Here is a 21166-nt window from a genome sequence, read left to right as displayed (position 1 = left end):
GATCTTGTCTTTTTTTGTACTGGGAACCCAGATCTGAACCCAGCACCCCAAATATGCTGAGGGGAAGGATTACCACCACTGACTTGCTGGAAATACTCTTCCCAAAGTAGCCCAGGATGTTGCTGGCCACCTTGCTGCAACGGCACAATGCTGGCCTGTGTTCAGCTCGGTGTCCAGCACCTTCCCAACTGGTTAATCCCTGGCCTGCTCTGGTGCATAGGGTTATTCCTTCCAAGGAGCATTTGCTTTGATTGAATTTCAAGAGGCTCTTGTGAGTCCCTTTGTACAGCTTGTAAAGGTCCCACTGAATGGCAGCACACCTATCTACTGCACAACCACTCAGTTTTGCGTTATTTGCAAAATTGCTGAGCCCAGCAGTTCACCCAGTTTTCAATCCACCTTACTGTCCATTCAGTTTGCTACTTCAGGAGACAGTGTCAAAAGCCTCATCAAAGTCAAGATAAGCAACATCCACTACTCTGTCCTCAGCCACTGAACTAGTCATCTTAGCGTGGAGGGATACTGGGTTGGTCAGGCTTGATTTCCTCACTAAAAATCCAACCTGACTATTCTCAGTCACCTTCTTGTCCATAATACTTTTGGAAACAGCTTCCAGGATTATTTGTGCCTTCACCTTCCCAGGTATTGTGGTGATGCTGACAAGCCAGTATTTATCTGGATCCTCCTTCTTGCCTTCTTTGCCACCTTCCAATCTCAGAAACCTATCCTGATCACCACAACTTTCAAAGTGTGACCATGCAATGACATCTACTGTGTTGCTTTGTACTCATGGGTGCATTTCATCAGACCCCCTAGACATGTCTATGTCTAAACTATTCACATGGTCCCTCACTTGACCCTCCTACACTATTCCCCCTGACCTCAGAGACCCGGAAATCCTGAATACTAACCTAACCAATAAAGACCAAGGCAAAACCAGCATTGAGTATCTCAGCCTCTTCCATGTCTGTTGTCACCAGTTTCCCTACGCTGTTCAGCAGCAGGCCCCCATTTTCTCTTTCTTTTTACTGCTGTGATACCTATAGGAGCTCTTCTTTCTGTCCTTCATGCCCCTTGCCAGATTCAGTTCCAGGTGGACTTTGGCCTTCCTAAACCCATCCTAACCTAAGGTCTTTGAAGTTCAAAGTGTGAGTCTTGGCCAAGTAAGTACTAGTCTTCTATACCTAAAAAGGGGACAATTTGTCACTGGGAAAAAAGATAAATTCCATTCAAAAGTAGCTTATAAAACTTTCTTCTAAATCTGGAATGTCATTAGCAATTAAACACCTCTTTCATATAGTGGTAATATGTATTAAAAAGAAGAAAAAAGATCAACTTTCTTTACAGAAAGTGATAATCACAAAAAAGGAAGCAAAAGAAAGCCCTTTGAAAACTGAATTATTTTGCCCCTTTTTGTGTGTCATTAAGGGGGCCTATCTTTTAATTCAGATGGCATGTTTATAGATACATATCCTTCATTTCTTACACCATGAGGATTTTCTTTGCATCTCAGTTCCTAATTTCATTTATTTAGTTTATAATACCCTGAACTTCCAATCAAGCCTGCAGGCCCATAAACAGCAGATTAAAAATAGGTTAATAAGAGGTACACAAAAGGTCTATAGCAAACATTTTCAAGTACTTCTGGGTAAAATTTAAAAACAAAATCATCCAATTCATTTCATTTCATTACTGTAACTAGAATTCCAAACACTTCAGACAAAAGGTCAAATTCCTCAGGCACTCTGAATGCAACTAAATTACAACTAATGAATATTACAGTTCCAAAGACATGTAGATTCACTGTACTAAAGTGCAAGCTTGTGAATAATCACTCATTTTGAATGGTCACTATTCAAGTGAAAATAGAAAGTTTCAGTATCTTGAGTAACTTATAGGCCACTTACCTGTCTTTTAAAATACCTTAAGCAAATATTATAATCATACAATGTTTCTAGAATAGAAATACACATTTCCCCACACAGATGAGCTGATGCGTAGAACTCCTAGCACATAAATCTACAGGAATTTTGCACTTTTCCCTTTTCACCAGGCTTCCCTTTACTTCAGAACACAGGAAGCAGCACACTTTCCCTGGGGGAGGATCATAAGTTTTGGATGAGATGGAGAAACCTATCAATCAACACGGCACCCTGAACTATGAATCAGTATTGCCAAGGGCAAGAATATTGATTCTTCAGCTTGGTCAAGGCTGAGAAATGGCTCTGTCATATTACTGCTCTGGTGGCACTGCTCCTCTTACTATTGAGATCTATCTGCTTATGAAGTCCTTACTCCTCACCTTTCAGAAAAGAAGAACATTGATGAAACTTGCACTTCAGTCTTTGGACTACACCTGCAATTATTTATTTATTTATTTTTAAAGTGTACACATCCCAAGGTTAATCGCGTCTATCATCAGTTTTTTTCTTTCATTTCCTTAGGACGTTTTGTTTTAGGCAGGCGAGCAGAAAACTCCAATCCAATTCTTTTCATATAGGAACAATGTTTTTGGGGAACACAGCATACACAATAATGGCTACAATATCTACTACAAGTGGAGTGGATGATTTCTATGGGAGTCAGAAGTAATTTTGATACTTACAGAAAGGCAAGCAAAAAATTGTCAGTGAGAATATGAAAAGCTCTACCAAACAGGAAAGCTGACAGGTTGTGATATTAAAGTTTGATCTATACACACAAAGATAAAGATCATTACATCTGCAGGTTGCTAAGGAACAAATTAAATTGCAGGATAGTTGTGAAATCTTCCTCTGGAAGTGGTGAAAAGTTTTCTTCCCTTCTGACTTCACATTATCTATGCAGTCACTGCCTTGCCTAGGTAAATCTTCCCTTTGAGGCTTGACTCAGGCCAGCCTTTTTCAGCTGCTTAACTTGGCAAAAGTTTCCTACATGGTTTCTACATGTCAGTATTAAAGATGAATGACTTAAATTCCCTTGCAATGTTAAAAGAGTATTATCCCCTTAGAATGAGAGTGCCTGTTTTCCCATTTTTCAGCTTGCTGGCTAGTACTGGGTATTAGCTCTCTCACTTTGTATTTGCTTAATGCTGAAGCTTGAAAGCAACTGCTTGTTTGGCTGGGATGGAGTTAATTTTCTTCCTTGTAGCTGGTACGGTGCTGTGTTTTGAATTTAGGATGAGACTAACGATGACAACACATCACTGTTTCAGTGGTTGTAGAGCAGTGCTCACACAGAGCCAAGGACCTTTCAGCTTCTGGTGCTGCCCCACCAGCGAGGAGGCTGGGGGTGCACCAGGAGCTGGGAGGGGACACAGCCAGGACAGCTGGCCCAAATGGACCACGGGGGTGTCCCATACCATGTGTCATCTTGCTCAGCAATAAAGCTGGGGGGGAGTGGCTGTGAGAGGTGGCTGCTACTCCAGCAAATTCACAGTCGTGACGTTTGTGTTCCCAAAAAATTGTCACACCTGATGTTCCCCACTTTCTTGGAAATAGCTGAACATCTCCCCAACAATAGGAAGTGGTGAACTAATTCCTTGTTTTGTTTTACTTGTATGTGCAGCTTCTGCTTTACCTGTAGAACTGACTTTATCTCAACCAAAGAGGTCTTGCACTTTTACCTTTTGAATTCTCTCCCCTGTCCCACCTAGGGAGAGCAAGCAGCTGTGTGGGGCTCAGCTGCCTGCCAGGTTAAACCACAACACTCCCCCAAGACACACGACTCAGTGTACCCAAGGTGTCCCCCTGCTGGGTCTGATGAACCTTTCCAGCTCTAACAGAGCTCCAAGCAGAATCACTCAAGGTGCACCATGCTCCCCAGTGCTTTCCCCTGTGGAAATGCTGTCAGAAAAGCAGGGTTTGCTCAGGTCTTTCAGACTTACCAGCCAAGCTTCTGCAACAAATTACTCTGAACTTGAGCAAGGCCCAGAGGCTGTAATGCCACTTACATGTCACTGTCTAAGCTAATGAATGATGCTGGGCCTAAAAAGACTTTGTGCCTAGACAGCTCAGGTGTTCCTGCAACCAGTGGCAGTTATTTGTAACATGATAAGCAAGCTATTAACAGTCAGATGTAAAAGCTAATTTCTTTCATCCTAGTAATTTCTTTATTTCAATAAAAAAAGATATATGAATCACCCAGTGCTACTCATGCAACTAATACCAATATTCTCAACTAATACCTTCATTCATATGTATGCCTCCTTTCACAAAAACATTCCTAATATCTAAATTACTGTGATACATTTCCAGAACATTACTTCATTTTGGGTGAGAATTTTTCTTTGTTTACCTAAAAACCGCATGCTAAAAAAGACTAACGCAAGATAAAAAGGAACAGAGACATATGTAAGACATTTGAAGCAACAATTAATGCCAAATAAATTCTATCAGCAAATGAGCAATAAATTAATTAGCAATAAATGGCATAGTTGCTATTATTTACTGCATTTGCTTTTGCTGATTACTTTGTTGTTCTTGTTAACTTGGAAATTCTCCATTATAATAATAAAATACTTCAAGTTAAATACATTGTTTCATTAAGGTAGTTGACAAAGTATGCTCGTTCTAACAGGTTTCCCCCCAGACACACACTTACAATGTCAGTTATACTCTGAATTTATTTAAGATGTTCTAGAACAATAATTATTATTTAACAGCCATAGCAAAGTATGTTTGAATAACCGGTAGTTTTGTTTCTTTTACGATGCACAAGAATTTTAATTCCACCTATACATAGAACTTGCAATACTTTTCAAACAAAAAAAGAACACTTAAGGAAAAGAATAAAATGCAAAAATATCTTGTGGAAATGAAAGCAATACTATACAAGTAAACACTAAATGGCATCACAGGGTAACTTCTTCAAGCTTTTAAGAAAATTAATCCAATCATGCTTTAGGAAGTGCTCAACAAAAGATGTCTGTGTTTGTTTTCCCATAGTTCATAGGATCTGTTAAATTTTTCACAGTATTATAAGTGGTGGAAAGAAGTGAATTCCAGCAGACTCCCCTTTCTCTGTTACTACAGAATAGAGTGGAACAGTATCCTCATTAACAGTGCATTTGAAAAGTGATTTCTCCTTTGCTCAGGTTGGAAGGACTTTTTCCTAGACATTTGATTTGCTCTTGCTCTGCCAAAGGAAACACCCTTAATAGTTTCCAAGACAATATAACTAAAACAGAGACATGCTGCCTCAGACCAATTTGTTCAATGAGAACTTGACTATTTCAAAGAAGCAAGTTTATCTAGTCAGGTTTCACCTAGACTAGTTATGCTGAGTGCTGCCTTACCAGCAGCCTCACCTTATCTCTAACACTAATGTAACATTTACTACACAAGATTCTTTTTTTCCCTCATAAAGCTTATGTTGAGTAAAACAATACTTGTCAGGAAAAAAAACTGGATTTTTATAAGTTTAAAATCAAGCCCATAGCTGGAACATACACTGTTTTTTAAAAAACATAAACCCACTTAAACACTCCCTTTCCTGTTGTAGCCAAGCTATCATAATTTTCAAGTCATATTGTGCTGCAGCATTTTGCACAGCCACAGATTCCACTGTGTGTTCCACAATAAAATAAACTTTTAATTCACTGGAGATCTTCAGGTCAGTTTCTTTAGAAACAATTTCCTTACTAAGAAGGTAGAGAAATGATGAACTACATAATTAGTGCATCTCTTTTGTCTATAAACTGACATAAAATACAGCAGATTAGTCCATCTGCTTAGTCCATCTAGTTCTCTGATCTAGACTCTGAGACATAGCACACAGAGTTGCAATTTTTTTTTTATTTTATTTCAGGTCAAACTGAGAGACTAATTAACTGAATATAGAAGGCATTCCTACCATTTAAAATGTGCATAGAAATCTCAAAGTGCTACTATAAAAACAGTTTAACGAAGTCTAATTTATATATATACACACATTGCTATAACAGATAGAAAAGTTTTAATTAAGGATATAAACATTCAGATATATTTAAAAATGCAAAATTACCTACAGACGATCTGGAAACATCTCACCCAAGTTGGTCTGAATAGTTCAAGCAGTACAATTGTCAGCAGTGCAAAATTTTTTGGCTATGTTACTAAAAACCTCTCAGTGCTTACCAGTGGTGGCCCTCCCAAGAATATCGTTCCCTGTTTGCCAACAATAATGCTTTCATCAGCCATTGCAGGTACGTATGCTCCTCCTGCTGTACAGGATCCCATCACTACTGCTATCTATTGGGAAAACAAAAAACACAAGTAAATAATTGTTAAACTATTTAAAACAAATTGCATGTGCATAACTATTACTATATATTGTATTGATTTGAATAATTTCTGGGACAGTACTACGAGACTACTTTTGCCCAACAGGGCAAAATATTATTTAAGTTCTAGCTTTTCTTCCAAAAACAAGGGAACATCTCAAGTTTTCAACCTATCTTCTTCAGAAACCCCTGCATGAAATTTCATATATGAAATACCATATGCCACATATGTGAAATATTTGAGGGAACCAACATTTTATAGTGGAATATGTCTTTACCAATGAACTGTTACAGGTTGAAAGCTAGAGTTTGCTCCTGGTATTTACAACTCAGGGTATCAGCTGTTGCTTATCGGTATAATTTCACCAATGTTAGCAGCCTTCAAAGAAAATTTCTCACATCTGCTAGTACGTAACTTCAGTTCTTCAATGGATCAACTAACAGCCACCATATTAGCTCTGCCCCTTCAAGTTGTGTTGTATAATTCATTATTCATGCTCAAGATGACAATATTTCATTCTTATGCCAATTTTTAGACAAACATCTAAGCAATGCACATTTTCTTCCAGTAATATTTGGGTGACACTTTTCCAAAATTGACTGGATCTCAGTAATTATGAATAACTGCAGCGGCAAATGATCTTGAAAGTGAAGTTCCTCTCCTAACTTCTCCTTCAGGAGAGGTCCTCCAAAAAAGTTAAAGACACTTTCAAAACAGCTTGTAATGTAAAAAAAAAAATAAAATAAATGCTCATAATGAAGACAGTGAAAAAATAATTCTCTAATTGAATGCTTCCTTCAATGACCCCCCCAAAAAAATCTGAAGCACAAAATAACATTGTTTTGTGATAACTTTGATATATTTCTGAAATGACATCAAGTAGCGTTCCATGTTAAATGATGATTTAAAGGTTGCTGTTAAAAGAAAACAGCACACACAGAAATAGAACATCCAAATTGCATTATCTGTACCTAAAGAAGAAGTAGATGAAATATGTTAATCTCTAACCCCAAATCAAACAGCTTCTTCAGTTAACGGTTTTCAATTTCTTAAACTATATTCAGTCACATGATTGATCTGCAATTGTGCATATAATAAATATCTCCAGGTAAATACAAACATCATGTAAGCCTCTAGAAACTGAAGAAACTTGGGGGGAAAGTTAATTTTCTTTATTCCCCAGGTTTTCTGATTTTTCTCCTCTGAGTTTTTTCTTCTCTCATGATCATGCTGAAAAAGGTGGCTGCATTTAAACTATCATTCAGGTGTTACTTCTTCCAAAGCTATATTGCATATGTATATACTGGAAAATCACAACCTACCTGTCAAAAAGCACATCCTCAAACTTTCCAAACAACGTGCTACTTCCTGACTTCATTCTTTGAATTACTGCATTGAAAACTACTTAAAAGAGCAATATAGATCAACACTTCTGAATGCACAGTTATTTTATACCTACGGCTCAGCTCCCCTATTTTATCCATGCAGTTTATGAGTATGAGAAAGCCTAAGAAGTGGCTAATGGGAAGCTAATCACAGCTTTCTGATTCACAGCTATATAGACATCAATGCAATTTAAAGCTGCAGTAGGAGTATAATAAATTAGTCACAGGTAAAAGCGGAGGAGGAAATTAAAAGTAGCATCGGTAACTGTTTTTTTTTTTTTTTAAAAAAAAAAAAAAGCAATCATTTTAAGGTCAAAATTGAAAAGAGCTGATGAGCTGATGAAACAGATGCTCAGCCAGGCCACAAAAACTAACAGCAGAGAGAAAACTAACAACATCCAAACCCACTTGTCAGAATAATTAACCTGAATGGGAATCAGAGGCAGCTCTATTTCCTAATACCGTTTCCTCATGCAACATCCTCCAAGACAGGGAAGATGATTCTAGCTCCATGTATCTGTTAGCACAGAATCAGTAGCAGGTTACAAACGTTTACTGTGCTTTTTTGAAATGAAACGAAGGATAAAAGCATCCCTCAAATAAAATACTCTTATTAGATATTTTAAATGAAGAGATAACTTCAGTGAAACTTTTTTTTCTCTAACCTTCCATAAATATTTTAATGAAGTTAAATTTTCATCAGTGTCATGTCAAGAAAAGTACTTTTATCAGTGTCATACCAAACAGCAATGTAAGTGTATTATTAAAAGACAAATCCTTCCTGCACTTCATTTTAATTGTACAGGGGTACAGTGCTACTCTAATATACTAACTATATGGTAATCAAAACAACAACAAATTCAACTTGATGAGGAACTTTGAAAATACCTGAAGATTTCAAGATGTATCAGGAAAACTGCAGCAAGACCTAATGCATAGGACTTTCTAGCAAGGTGCTGCATAACTTCAGTAATTTCAGCCTTCCAAACAGGGTTTACATACTAATCTTCAATGTAACATCTAAAAATCACTACTCCCATACTAGATAATGATCGGAGTCTCCAGTTTTTTTTTTTTTAAAAAAGTTCACAAAAATGTCTCTTAGAGGAATTCAGTACAACAGCCATGTGACTGGCACTTTAGACAACACACTCACTGTTCCACCAGATCAGTGGGACCAATTTTATTCATATACATAAATCTAAAGTACAACCTAGACTTGTCAACGACTCCAGTGAATGACCAACTTGTTAATTACGCAAATGCATGAGCTCCTTAAGAATTCTTAACTCTTTTTCTCCTATTTTTTTCCAATTAAACACTGCTTTTCCTCAAGTAACCTTACCAAACACTGCACCTGCTCCACTATTGCTGTCAGAAAGAAAAGCACTGCTGAAGTTAAACTATGTCTGATTGCAAAACAGATTTAGGGTATTTTGGGGATCTTCTGCCTCACAGGCAATTAATTTCAGGATTCTTTGGTAAAGAAAAGATGGATCAAGATTTGAAGCCTGAGTTGCCTACAAAATGTGCCCAAAGTGTATCAAGGCAGCAAATGTATTTTTCTCAGAAATCATGCAAAATCAACATCTGCCAGGTAAGGAGGAGTTGGATGGACCACTAGATCCTTGATCAGCACTTCTGCTTCACACTGAAAGGAAGTACCAGCTTCCACTTACTCCTTCTAGACTATGAGATTCAACCAAGTATAGCTTCTTGCAGAGAATAAAAAAAATGTATGTTTCTAGCTCAGCCATGCCTTTCAACAACAGGTGTAGGTAAGAATAAAGAAAAGAAAACACGATTTCCACCCTACATTAATGGTGAGTTCAACAGCCAAATATGTCAAAACAATAGGGTGGTAAAATACACCTCTCACAGTGCTCAGATGAAAGAGCCAGTGAGCTAAAACATTCACTCTGCTTGAGAACTGGGAATATCATTACACTATTATATAAATCAATAATCAGTTGCCATACTAAATAATACAGAAAAATCTGTCTCTTTTACCTCAGAGAAGATAAAACTAGGCCTGGAAAAAGGTTTAAAGAAGATAAACAAGGATGATCAAAGGTAAGGAATACCTTCCCTATGAGGAACAGCTAAGAAGTCTTGAATTCTTCAGCCTGCAATGGGGAGTAAGAGGCAGTTAAATGACAGAGCTCTACAGCATGTGAAGAGGGTGGGAGTTAACTGGGAGTAACTTTGTAGAAAGCACCTGGTTTGCTTTGCTGCAGATCAGGATGGAAGGTTCCTGTGTTTGGAGCAGGTTATCTTCAAAGACCATGGGCTCCTCTGCCCTCCTTCATGGCCTCTTACAGGTGCCAGATGACAGCTCCCTTAACAAGCCAAAGACTGCTCTACTGAAGCCCAGGGTCTTTATCCTGCTACTTGCCTTTCTCACCTCCATTCAGATTTTATATCCTGCCACCCATTTTCACTGCAGCCAAGGCAGCCATCAGCACTTACATGCTCAGACAGTTCTGCACGCTTCATGAGTACCAGATTCAGTAGTACTCCTCTCCTATCTGGCCACCTGCATCAAAAAATTGCCCCCAACACACTCCTGAAATATCCGTAACACAAAAACATTTCTAAATCCATGAATTGTGACTAACAGTAATTCAATGCATCATTAATACATTAGAAAATGACCTTGTTGCCAGGGCAGATTTATCATACAATTATCAGTGTATAAAATGGAGGTATAAATATACATATATTCCTCTTAGCAAAAAGTATGTCTCATTTACTAGCTGTCATCAAAGGGGTCCTCACCCTTGCAGCACTGATGCAGAATAATCAACTGTTCCAAGACTTCCTACTGCTTCCTGACATGGCCCTATTTACCACGCTGTCAAGTCCTCTTTTCCCCCACTCCAAGATAGGAGCAGGTAGGTCACGTCATTAACACCAAGGCCAGGAAAGAAGACAGCTTCTTCAAAACTATAATGACTTTGTGGACAGTTACTGTGTTTACAGTGCCTCTAATCCCCAGACTGGGCCATCAGGTCAGCAGAATGCAGTGCTAACTAAAGCAAAGCATGACTACACATCTTGAAATCAGACAAAAGAAGCAGGAATAAGAACTAATTAAAACATTTCATTCTCAACTAAAACCAAATTACCTGAGGAATTCCTTGTGAAGACATGACTGCTTGATTATAGAAAATACGACCAAAATGATCTCGATCTGGAAATACTTCTGCTTGCCGAGGCAAATTTGCTCCTCCAGAATCAACTACAGTAAATGAAAATATATTAACATACGTCTTTGAACAGTGTTATATACATAAATTGTTGGTAAAATATCTGCATGTTATTGAAAATATCCAGCTCTTACTATCACTAATGCTAGCTGGTATCTATGTATATTAGGATATTCTTCCTGAAAATGCAGAATTAGTACATTCCACATACGCAACTAACATCCACACCAAATATTTTAATGAAAAATAAGTTCAGATGTCTTTAGAGATACAACCATACTTCCTACAGATACTTCTAACCTCATCTTATTGCAAAACATTTGTACTAAGATCACTTTCAGAACAATTGTTCTGTTGCAATTCTGTCGTAAGTTCCAAAAAAATTAAGAAACTGTGTTCAAGATATATAGCACATGTACTTTCACACTTTGATTATATAGACATACTGAAGACATTTTATGCTTACAGCCTTCAAGAACCTTCTTTTATATTCGTGCCTGCCTTATGATGTACCCTCTAGTTTATAGGTCATCAACTTCAGCTACCTTTTCATTCCAAAACCATGAAATTAAGTCAAAAGACTCCAACGATGGAGAGAAGATGAGAAAGAAATGCACAGGGAAGCCAAGCATCTCTCACTGCTCTGGTAAGTTCTACCTACGAGTATAAATCCACACATACATTCTCATGTTGCATGACAGTAGCTGGTAATATATTCAGCTTTAGCATTAAGAAGGGTTTTGCTTCTGTACCCTGCCCTCACAGAACCTCTCTCCTGAACATAGCATCAACTCTGGCAACCACAAAAACTTATAACTGGTCACTGCTGTCAAATGTTGTGAAATGAGTCATCCCTGAACACAAAAGAAAATGCCCAAAACAGTGACTGACTCTTAGTGACAAATGGCATCAGGTGTCCACATCAGAGAATTAGCTCAGGGACCACCGAGGGAAAAGGAAGACCAAACTGCATGAAAAGTAGATGGTCAGGAAAACACTCCCTCTTGTGTTTTCCTGACCATATAATTAACACAAGCCCCGGTACAGAAATTTTAAAAAGTGAAGGAATTCACTGGATCTGAGTGACAGGCAGTATGTTTACAAGGACTCTATTTGTCAAAGGTTCTCTAAGACTCCTTCCATTGCAGTATGACAATCCCACAAAGCCTCCACCCACACTGTCCCCAAATCCACCCCACCAATACTTTCAAGTTCACATTTCTCCTAAACCTTCTCTTGATATTCACTGCATGTTTGACCAACCAGCAGGGATTATACATGTTGCTGCTGGCCAAGACTTACCCTTTTTTTTTTTTTTTTCAGTGGGGACAATGTAATCATCTTTCTCCTCTACTCTGATGCTGACTTACACAAAATCCACAGGCATACACCCTTCTCTGAAACCTGTCAAATTTTGCTTGAAATTAGTTAATGGGTTCAAAAGTTACTAGATCAGGATTTGAGTCTGAAAGTCAGAGAGCATGGTCAGAGAGTCCTTGTACTCATACAAAACCAGCCTAAGTGCTACCTGTAATAAAGTGAGGACATGTGGACAAGACTATAGGATGGATTACTCATGCATGACAAATGTCAGGGAAAGGAAAAGCAATGAAGTGATACAGTGGTGTCGTTACATTTTTACCTTGCAAAGCCAGACCTACAGCAATGCAGAAAATAGTGCTACAAAGCTAGGAGTGCCCTCAAGTAAGATTTGACACTTATCTGTAGAAGTAACATTGTACCGATGAAAATGCATTTGCAAGTGAAATACTTACCTGGTTAGTCGAATCTGGAGACCTGTCAGCCTCAACAACGTTTTTTGAAAGAAGCGGTGTTTTGTCTAGAGATTGTGTGATACCATTGACAAATATCATTTGCTATTTCTGCAATGGGACTCACCCAAATATATGCAAGGGAGATGATTTTGCATTGCAATTTCTTGAGCACGTAAGTGTTTCTTAACGGTGATGGGATAATAAGTACCACCTTTGACAGTTGCATCATTGGCAACAATCAAGCATTCCAGCCTAAAAATAAAACAAATTTATGTGAGAGAAATACAGTCCTAGTAAACAAATCATTTGTTGATTAAGAACTGCAACATGCTCAAGACGCTTGAAACATTTGGGATGCTCAAGAAAGCAACCCTCTTTACCTGCATTCCCTCAAACACACATTATAGCAGCAGTTGCAGCACTATGATGTTCTGCTTCACAGTCCCTTAGCTCCCTAAATAATTATCTATAGAGTCATACTTATTTCCAACAAACATTTAGTGGTACTTTTAGTAAGCAAAACTAATTCTTAACCTAGAATACTGTTTTGTCTTTTGAAAATTACCTTACTGATGCACTCATCTCTTTTCTTCATCAGACACCAGAAAATCTGCGTGTCCAACTTCAATATGCAATACATTTATTTAAAAAATCACTTCCTTTTAACTAAGACAGAATGAATTAAGGCACCAAATTTGCTGATTTTTTGCGTCTCTGAAACAAAACACTTAAAAGCTAATAGCTTAACACTGGAAATTAAGCAGTATTGTACCTTATTGCTTTTCGTATCATCAATAATGTAGCTGACTGCTATCTCTTACCCAGATATTCGCCCAATGCCTGTGATAATTCCTCCTGCTGGTACCTCTTCATTACCATATAACTGGTAACCTGCAAACTGGGAGAACTCCAAGAACGGAGACCTGAATAACGACAAAGACCATAACAAGATTTTAAAAAAGGAATGGGCCTGGTACTCAAATGCCACTGAATCTCAATTGTAAGATTCAATTTTATTTTTTTTTAAATCTCATTTTTTAAAAAGACAAGTATTTCAAAGAACACATCTGTAAAACTTTAAATGGTGATAACTGCCAGTGCTCATGCAAACTAACAAGAAAACAAGTCTCTTAGAATATTGACCTGAGAAAGGGAATTTGATGTGTTTTTAAACAGAGAAAGTACTTACCCTGGATCAATAAGCCTGTCAATTCTCTCTCTGGGTAACAGCTTTCCTCTTGATGTGTGAAGCTTACGAGCTTTTTCTCCGCCCCCTGTGATACAACAGTCATTCTTTAGGTTTACTCTGAACACAGACAGACAAGTCAACAGTTATTGTAAAATTTAGAATGGAAGCACTAAAAAGTTCCCAGCTTTTCAAATACGGACTTTAATAATGCATTCAATAAATAATGATTTTCACTTCAAACAGACTTAAGGTATCGATACAAATGCTTGCCTTTCAGAATCTCCTCTATTTTTCCCCTTCATTTTTTATGGCTAGTCTTGATGTAAAGATACTAATAAACACAGTTGCCTGAAACTTTCACCCTCTGCTTGGCAATCAACAGAGGGGCTGGTAACATGAATACACAGAGGAAAAGCACAGCAATAAGAACTACCAAATATACTTTTTCCCAAACTAGTTCAAAACAGCTATGCTGAATCTAGTCTTGAAAGACTCAACACTACCTGGATTCATTTCCATAGATTACTCCAAAGCTGTGAGCATCAGAGTTCAGAAACACAGCATTTAATATCAAGGTTATATTTATCTTTGCTTCATTTCAGCCCGTTACTCAAGGCCAACCTAAATCATATCTTTTGCTCTCTAGAGCTTTGTGTCATTCAATACTTAAGATTTGTTGACACACCTCAGCCTCTTTATAACAACAGCTTATCCAAACAGTGTCTCTTTATGTAGACAGATCACTGATCCACCTCTTCACTCTAAAATTGTCTCCTCTTGTCCAAAATAAAGCAGGTGTTATTTTGCTAGCATTTCTCCTGAGACTTTGAGATTTCTTTGTTAGCTAAGCGTTGCTGAAACAGAGCTATTAAGCCTACCTGTCAAGCACTCCCTCTTACCTCCTTCTTTGACCACTGTGAATATCATTTCCTACCTATTAGGCAGGCCAGAAAGCCCACAGATTATTTCTGATTCAGTCTGTTCATTAGGTCTGTATATCCAGCCTAAGTCTAAATCTTGCACATTCTTTCTGCCCAGGTCTCTTAAGCTACAACCTTTCATATCCACCCACGGAGCTAATACTCTCATCCAAGTTCTCAGCATGCCACATCATGATTACTACAACATTTTCTCTGACCTTAGCAGAAACCATCATGCCTTTCTCATTTACACTTAAAGTGCTGCTGCAAGAATCATTTTCCATCCTGTGATTTTCGCCATCTCTGTGCATACCCCCTCTTCACATGCTGATCCTAAATGCTTGCCCTCCAGGCCCTATAGCCATTCTGTTTAACATTTCTCTTTCAGGATCAAGAGGTTCACTCTACCCTGTGCTAAACTCCTTTCTGAAGCAGTCTCCCCAACACTGAAAAAAGCTTGGAGGTGTTTAACTTGAAATCTCCCGTTCAGTTTCTTCTCCACAGCAATGTCTATTAAGACTTCACTGTGACTGTGGATTGGTTGTGATTCCTGCCAGTCACAAAGACTAGAAGTATCTCAGTTGTAGATTTCTTTGCTTGTCATCAGAAATCCACATGCTGTAATTTTTTACATCCCATACATTAATTGGTGGCAGGGACCTTCCTGTTACACAGATTGGTATTACACAGGAGAACGTGACACGGGATTACAACAGACCTACCCACCAGAGCAACAAATAATGAAATATGCATTACAAAGGCTTCTGGTGAGAGCTCATTCTCTGAATGACAGCTCTTAGAAAGAAAAAGATGTTGCAGTTATCCCTCAAGAGTGTTCAGCCTAAGTACCCAATTCTTCTTGGTTGGACTAGATGATCTGAGAGGTCTTTTCCAACTTGAATGATTCTGTGATTCTTGTATACCTGTATGACAGGCAAAGCAATCTCACTTGATCACACTCTCAAAATGCCTATAAACTTTGTGACAGAGCTACCTTACTGAGATGCAAAAGAGGACCATGTTCTTGTCCTGTTGTCATATAACAAGCAAGAACAAGAAAAGGTGCAGCAGTGAAGAAGGCCACGATCATTAGTTCATGAGCCACTGAATAGTCTACACCCATAAAAGACACGGGAAGTTAATGGGATTCAGCACATCCTTATGAAGTCCTTGAGCTTCATTACATAGCAAAGAAGGAACAATATTAAGCACATACTCTTAAATGCGCTCTGTTCCAAAGCTGTACAAGAAGTTGCATTACATAGGAAACAGCATACTATCATGACACACACAAGAAGGTGAGAATTAAACTACATGTCTGATCTCAGGCAGCACAGTTTAGCTTTGATAAACCATTTTATTTTGTAGTTCTCAGTCAATTGTAATTAATTCAGGTAGTCCTATCAGTCAAGATGAAACCCGAAACACAGGTTTTAATCTTCTAAACCAGTACAGATTTGCTTTTTATTTTGCCAGCAAAACTACAGCAGAGGTCTTTGTAAACCCCCTCGGAAAGTGGAGAAACTAACATGCAACTTGAACTGTAGTACAATTGCCAAACCAAGCTTGTATAAAAGCAGGCAGCAGAGGGTGAAGCAAAGAATCAGGTGAAGAGGAAAGTGCATAAGTAAAAACCTTTTGTTTGTTAGTCCCATAGTCCTATCCATTTTAAATAGTCCTATCCATTTTAAAAATATTGCCATTAAATTCATTAAAGAATCATACTTTCCATTGATTACTAAGACTGATTAAAAATGAAACAGCTCTAAATATCCAGTTTTCACTATATATTTTGCTTACTTTTTGCCTCTCTAGCAAGGAAATTACTCTTTTGTTTTATCTGCCCTACTCTAACTTACTGTCTTTTTCCAGTAATTTAGGGACTTATTGCATTACAATATTCCTGAGATATTCTCAGGCAAAAAAATGTACTAACACTCTAAACACTGTGATAAACAAATAAATGCCAATGTTAAAGACTTTTTTTTCCTACTTAAACCGAATTACTTAAAAAAAAAAAAAAATAAAAATTTTGAACCAAGTTAACTTGGACATAAACCCTTTGAAGTTTTTAGCTGACAAAAGATAGCACCTAGATGCAGACTGATGACCTAAACTTCAGTATGACTACTGTAATCCACCTAACGCTGTGTCTGAATGAACTGATTAATGGGAAAAATAGTAATAATTTAAAGAAAATCATCTATTTTAGGACTCGTTTAAACAAGTATTCTAAAATCCGGACTAGTATACTTACCTAATCTGATCTTTTCTGCTTGTTCTTGGAGTTCCTTTACCAGTGCTTTCATTCGTTCATAGTTTTCCTAAGTAGGGGAAAAATGTTTCAAGTTTAACCAAGAATGACAGTGCTATGTTTGAATAAAGAAACTCAGAAAATAGTGCACAAGATTTATTTCTCTTCAAAATTTCTATCTACATTACTAAATTCTTGTTCTGCGTTGCCTTTAAAGCAATAACATTTCTACCTGTGTGTTGGCTTTCCTCAGGCATCCCAAAACATTTAGTAAACAACCTTCACAAAAACTCTGAGTGTGTTTGAATTGTAAAGGTCAGTTCTAAATTTAATGAACCATTACCAGAATTAGTCATTACAGAGTTGAAATGTTATTTTTCAGGTTTTGTTAATGTTTTGTTACAGGTTTGTTTGCTTTTTACAAATCTAATTTTGTAAACAAAACATCATGGAGATTCAAATTAATTGCTACAATGTCTCTTCTACGGAAAGATGAATGACCTAGACTGAATAGAAATTGGCAAACAATTTCTATATTCTTATTGTTTAAGTAGAATGTAACGAGAAAACAAAGCTTTGCAAAACCAAAAAGCTTCTAGGCAATATTCATCTTAAAAACTGGCTTTTGCAGCTTTTTATGAGTAAACCAGTACTGAGTTCACCACTGCAGAAATATCCAAAACTCTGTGTGATCATTACAGCTGTTTTTACCATTTCTTCAGAATTAGAACGTGTTAGTCAATCTTAACTTGACTTTTCAGACACACTAAGAACTACATAACTGCTTTGAAAAGTATAACCACAACAAAGCAAAGACATACATTAGGTGCTGCATAAAAAGATCATACTGTCTTGTCTAATTCCTGTATAGAAGATATTAAAGTTGACAGAAAAATCGATCTGGAAAGTATATTCTGACTTGAACGCTCAGATCTGGGGTTTCCCCTGGAAGCAGCAAGTGTTGTGGTTTAGATAGCTTTGTTTAGCTCTGTCTTAATCACAGAAAGGCACCATGTGGTGCTTTGGATTCAAACCATTTTAGGTGTACAGAAGGACTTGAAAAAGAAAACGTTTCTCCCCCTTTACAATTGCTACAAAAAGATAGAAAGTATCCTACTGAAAGGTAAGAATGTGTCAGAAGAAAGCAGGTCTTGGTGATTTCCCCAGGTACACAGGGTCGGCAGCAGGTCAGCCCTGTGCCTGGGGAAGGACTGCACATCCCACAGAGTGCTGCGGGCAGCAGGGCTCAGCCTGCACCCGGTGCCCAGGGAGCACCCAGTTGCCTCCCAGGAAGATGACAGCAGAACGCTACCTGCCTGTGGAGCTGCCCTGCAGCCCCAGGAGACAGGGACGGGGAAGTCACCAAACTCTGCATCCCCTCCTTCACTTGTGAGGCTGTTTTGTCTGTTCCAGCACACTACTCCTCCTTTGATGCTTCAGTCCTTCTCCCTGACCCACCCTCCGCACAGACACAGCATCTACCTCCACAACAGTTTGTTGTTGGTGGTGGTGGTGGTGTGTGTGAAATCACAGGAGAATGACCTACTGACAGTTTTCCCATCGTTCACAGCATTCCAGAGAAACAAGTACATAGCAAGCAAGCTGCATCTCATTAATGGGACTCCACCACTCCTCGGAGAAACTACGGACAGCAACTGCAGCCACACACACAACCACTCACCAATGAGGAGAGCAAAACCTGATTTCAGACCTTCAGAAGAGTGCTTACAACTCTTACAATTCCCCTGTAAAAGTCCGTAAAACAGACATTGTAACTTTGTACTTCTAGAAATCTGCAGTTGTTACATGATCCAATGTTACTGTATGCGTGAGTGTTCAGCTTGTCTAGCTGACTGGTTTCCCAGCGCTGCACATGAAACAACTTTCCCCGTTTCTCCTTCTTCAGTCAGCCTATTTCCTTTAAACACATTCACCTTTTTTGACAGTACTGAGATTTAGAGATCACCTTTAACATAAAAAAATGCAGTTAAAAACGGCAGAGGAAATTAAAAAGGTTGTAGCAACCCCAGTTGCAGGCTCGCTTATCCAATTCTGAATTAACAGCTCCTGGCGGCTGCGTTAGCTATTCTCCTACATGAAAAACTGAAAAGATTTTTTACACCATCTATGAAAAGCATTGCATTCCAGTGTTGGAATTAAATTCAGTTAAGTTCTAACCTTATCTTTCATGCCTTTACCCACAACATGACATTATTGTATGTTACATCGGCAAAGTAAAGATGTTTTCAAATCTTACTATGGATTTTTGAATAAATGGCTCCCTTCAGAACCAAACCTATTATTTCTACTAATAAGCTCTTTATTAACTGATGTAAAAAAGGCAACAAGTTCTTTCTGGAAACCAGCCTCTACGCCAGTCAGTTCTATAAAATTCTGCTATTAATACGAGGGTTCCCAGGAACTTTAAAGCAAAATCTAGAAGCCAAAGTTACAGACTAATCCTACAGTTATTACAGGAGCTGAATTATTGCTACACAAGGTAAGCAGTGGTAAGAACCAAACTTCAGAATCTTTACACAGACTCTCCTCTATTTTCTAGAACTCAGAATAACTCATTTTTAAATTACATTATTACCTGTCTGGTTTGACAGTTTACATTATGAAGTCCAGCCTGTCTAGCTGAATTCACAGCCAGAAAAGCAAACATCAGCTGAAGGAGGCAAGACCTTCATCACATATTGTTACGCCTTCTTGTGTTTGCACTGCTACTCCCTGCATTACGTTTATTTCAGATGGTTAAGTACCTCATCGCATGGACCTCAGCTCTTTGTGTTTGCAAAGCACCACGTACATTTACACTAGTCTACAAATTATAATTATTTCTACTAAATACTAACACTATTAGGAACCTTACTACTTGAATGACGTACCAGATGTATCCACGTAAGTGGGCTTGTCTAGCATAGCCACACAAACTTTTCCTGTCATAACATCCCATTGGAAACTGCTGCCAAAACTCATGAACATTAATTTAAAAAAAAGTAAGAAAAAAAAAAAGTAAAAAAGTAAAATTGTATCCTAAAAGAGTTACCTGGCCTTGCTTTTTTTTGAGCTCTGAAGGTACACATGCAAATGCAAATCCATTGACAGCTTAGCTGAGTGAACACATTACTTTTTTTTGTTGTTTGTAGATGTAAACATACACACACACACTTCATATGTACAAGCTTTGTATATATATATACTAAAGTTTCACACAAGTTTCTGTCACCTAAGTTCTGTCCCAACATTTAGTTTCTGCAAAACTAAACACAGAACTAAAGGAAATACTTGTGTGAGAGTACGTGCTGTTGCTTCACTTGCTGTTAGTTATTTTGCTTGGAACAAATTTTAAAACAGATGTGTGTCTTCCTAAGGGTTTGATCCACGCTTAAAACTACACTATTTTCATCCTAACTGTACACACGATTTTATCCTCAATGTGAAGATGCTAATAATGCCCCACTGAAATAAATCAATTTACACCAGACACGGGTGCTGTTATCTCCATAAAGAAGCCTGTAATTCCACCTGTTTCTCCTCCTCCAGGGATGATTCCTTCCACTGCTATCCAGCTTTCTGGAGGCACGCACTTGACTTAGTAATATTTCACCTGCCTCCAACTCAGGAACTAGTTTGCAAACAGAAGAGTTTCCAGCTCTGAAATCATCAGAGACCTCCTTCAACTGCCTGCAAACTCCCCGTCTCCGCCTCATCGGTACGGTATCGATCAGCTCCTCAACGCTGAAAATCAGAGCACCAACAGGCACTCGGATTAAAGGCAAGAAGAAACCCACAGGGAGATGGAAGACGGTAGGGGCCCGTGCCCTTTCTGCACGGCGCTTTTGAACTCAACCTGAGCGAGATAAAACAGGATTTGGCACCTCTACAAAAAAACACCAAAGGGGCAGCAGCCTCGCCTGGCCCCGCATGCAGGCTGACCGAGGGGCGGCTTCACGAAGCCTGCGTTCACCGCGGGCACCGAGCTCCAGGCTGAGGGACCCTCGCTGCCCTCCTCCCTCAGCCCCTCACCGGCCGAGGGCGGCGGGCACGGCGCCTCCCCGACACCGGGGGCCGCCGCCTGCAGGCCCACGCCTGACACGCAGCCACCGAGCGGGGACCGCGGCAGCGGCTCGCTCCCGGTCCCGGCGGGCGGCCTGCGGCCCGGCGGCGGGGGCCCGGCCTACCTGGT

General features: G+C 38.8%; 1 protein-coding gene across 1 annotated transcript in view; it reads right to left on the bottom strand.

Annotated features, from left to right (window-relative positions):
• The window catches only part of MCCC2 (methylcrotonoyl-CoA carboxylase 2), a 35618-nt gene extending 17254 nt beyond the window's left edge, over positions 1-18364 (bottom strand). The window contains exons 1-7 of the mRNA XM_035310255.1: positions 18287-18364; positions 16978-17044; positions 13801-13885; positions 13433-13534; positions 12736-12863; positions 10756-10868; positions 6096-6209 (exon numbers count right to left, since the gene is read on the bottom strand). Coding sequence (XP_035166146.1) covers positions 6096-6209; positions 10756-10868; positions 12736-12863; positions 13433-13534; positions 13801-13885; positions 16978-17044; positions 18287-18349 — 672 coding nt within the window. The 5' untranslated portion in view covers positions 18350-18364. The remainder of the gene's footprint in view (positions 1-6095; positions 6210-10755; positions 10869-12735; positions 12864-13432; positions 13535-13800; positions 13886-16977; positions 17045-18286) is intronic.
• Positions 18365-21166: the final 2802 nt, after the last annotated feature.

The sequence above is a fragment of the Oxyura jamaicensis genome, chromosome Z, assembly GCF_011077185.1.
Source record: "Oxyura jamaicensis isolate SHBP4307 breed ruddy duck chromosome Z, BPBGC_Ojam_1.0, whole genome shotgun sequence".
Lineage (NCBI taxonomy): Eukaryota > Metazoa > Chordata > Aves > Anseriformes > Anatidae > Oxyura > Oxyura jamaicensis.
This window is presented reverse-complemented; position numbering and strand designations above follow the sequence as displayed.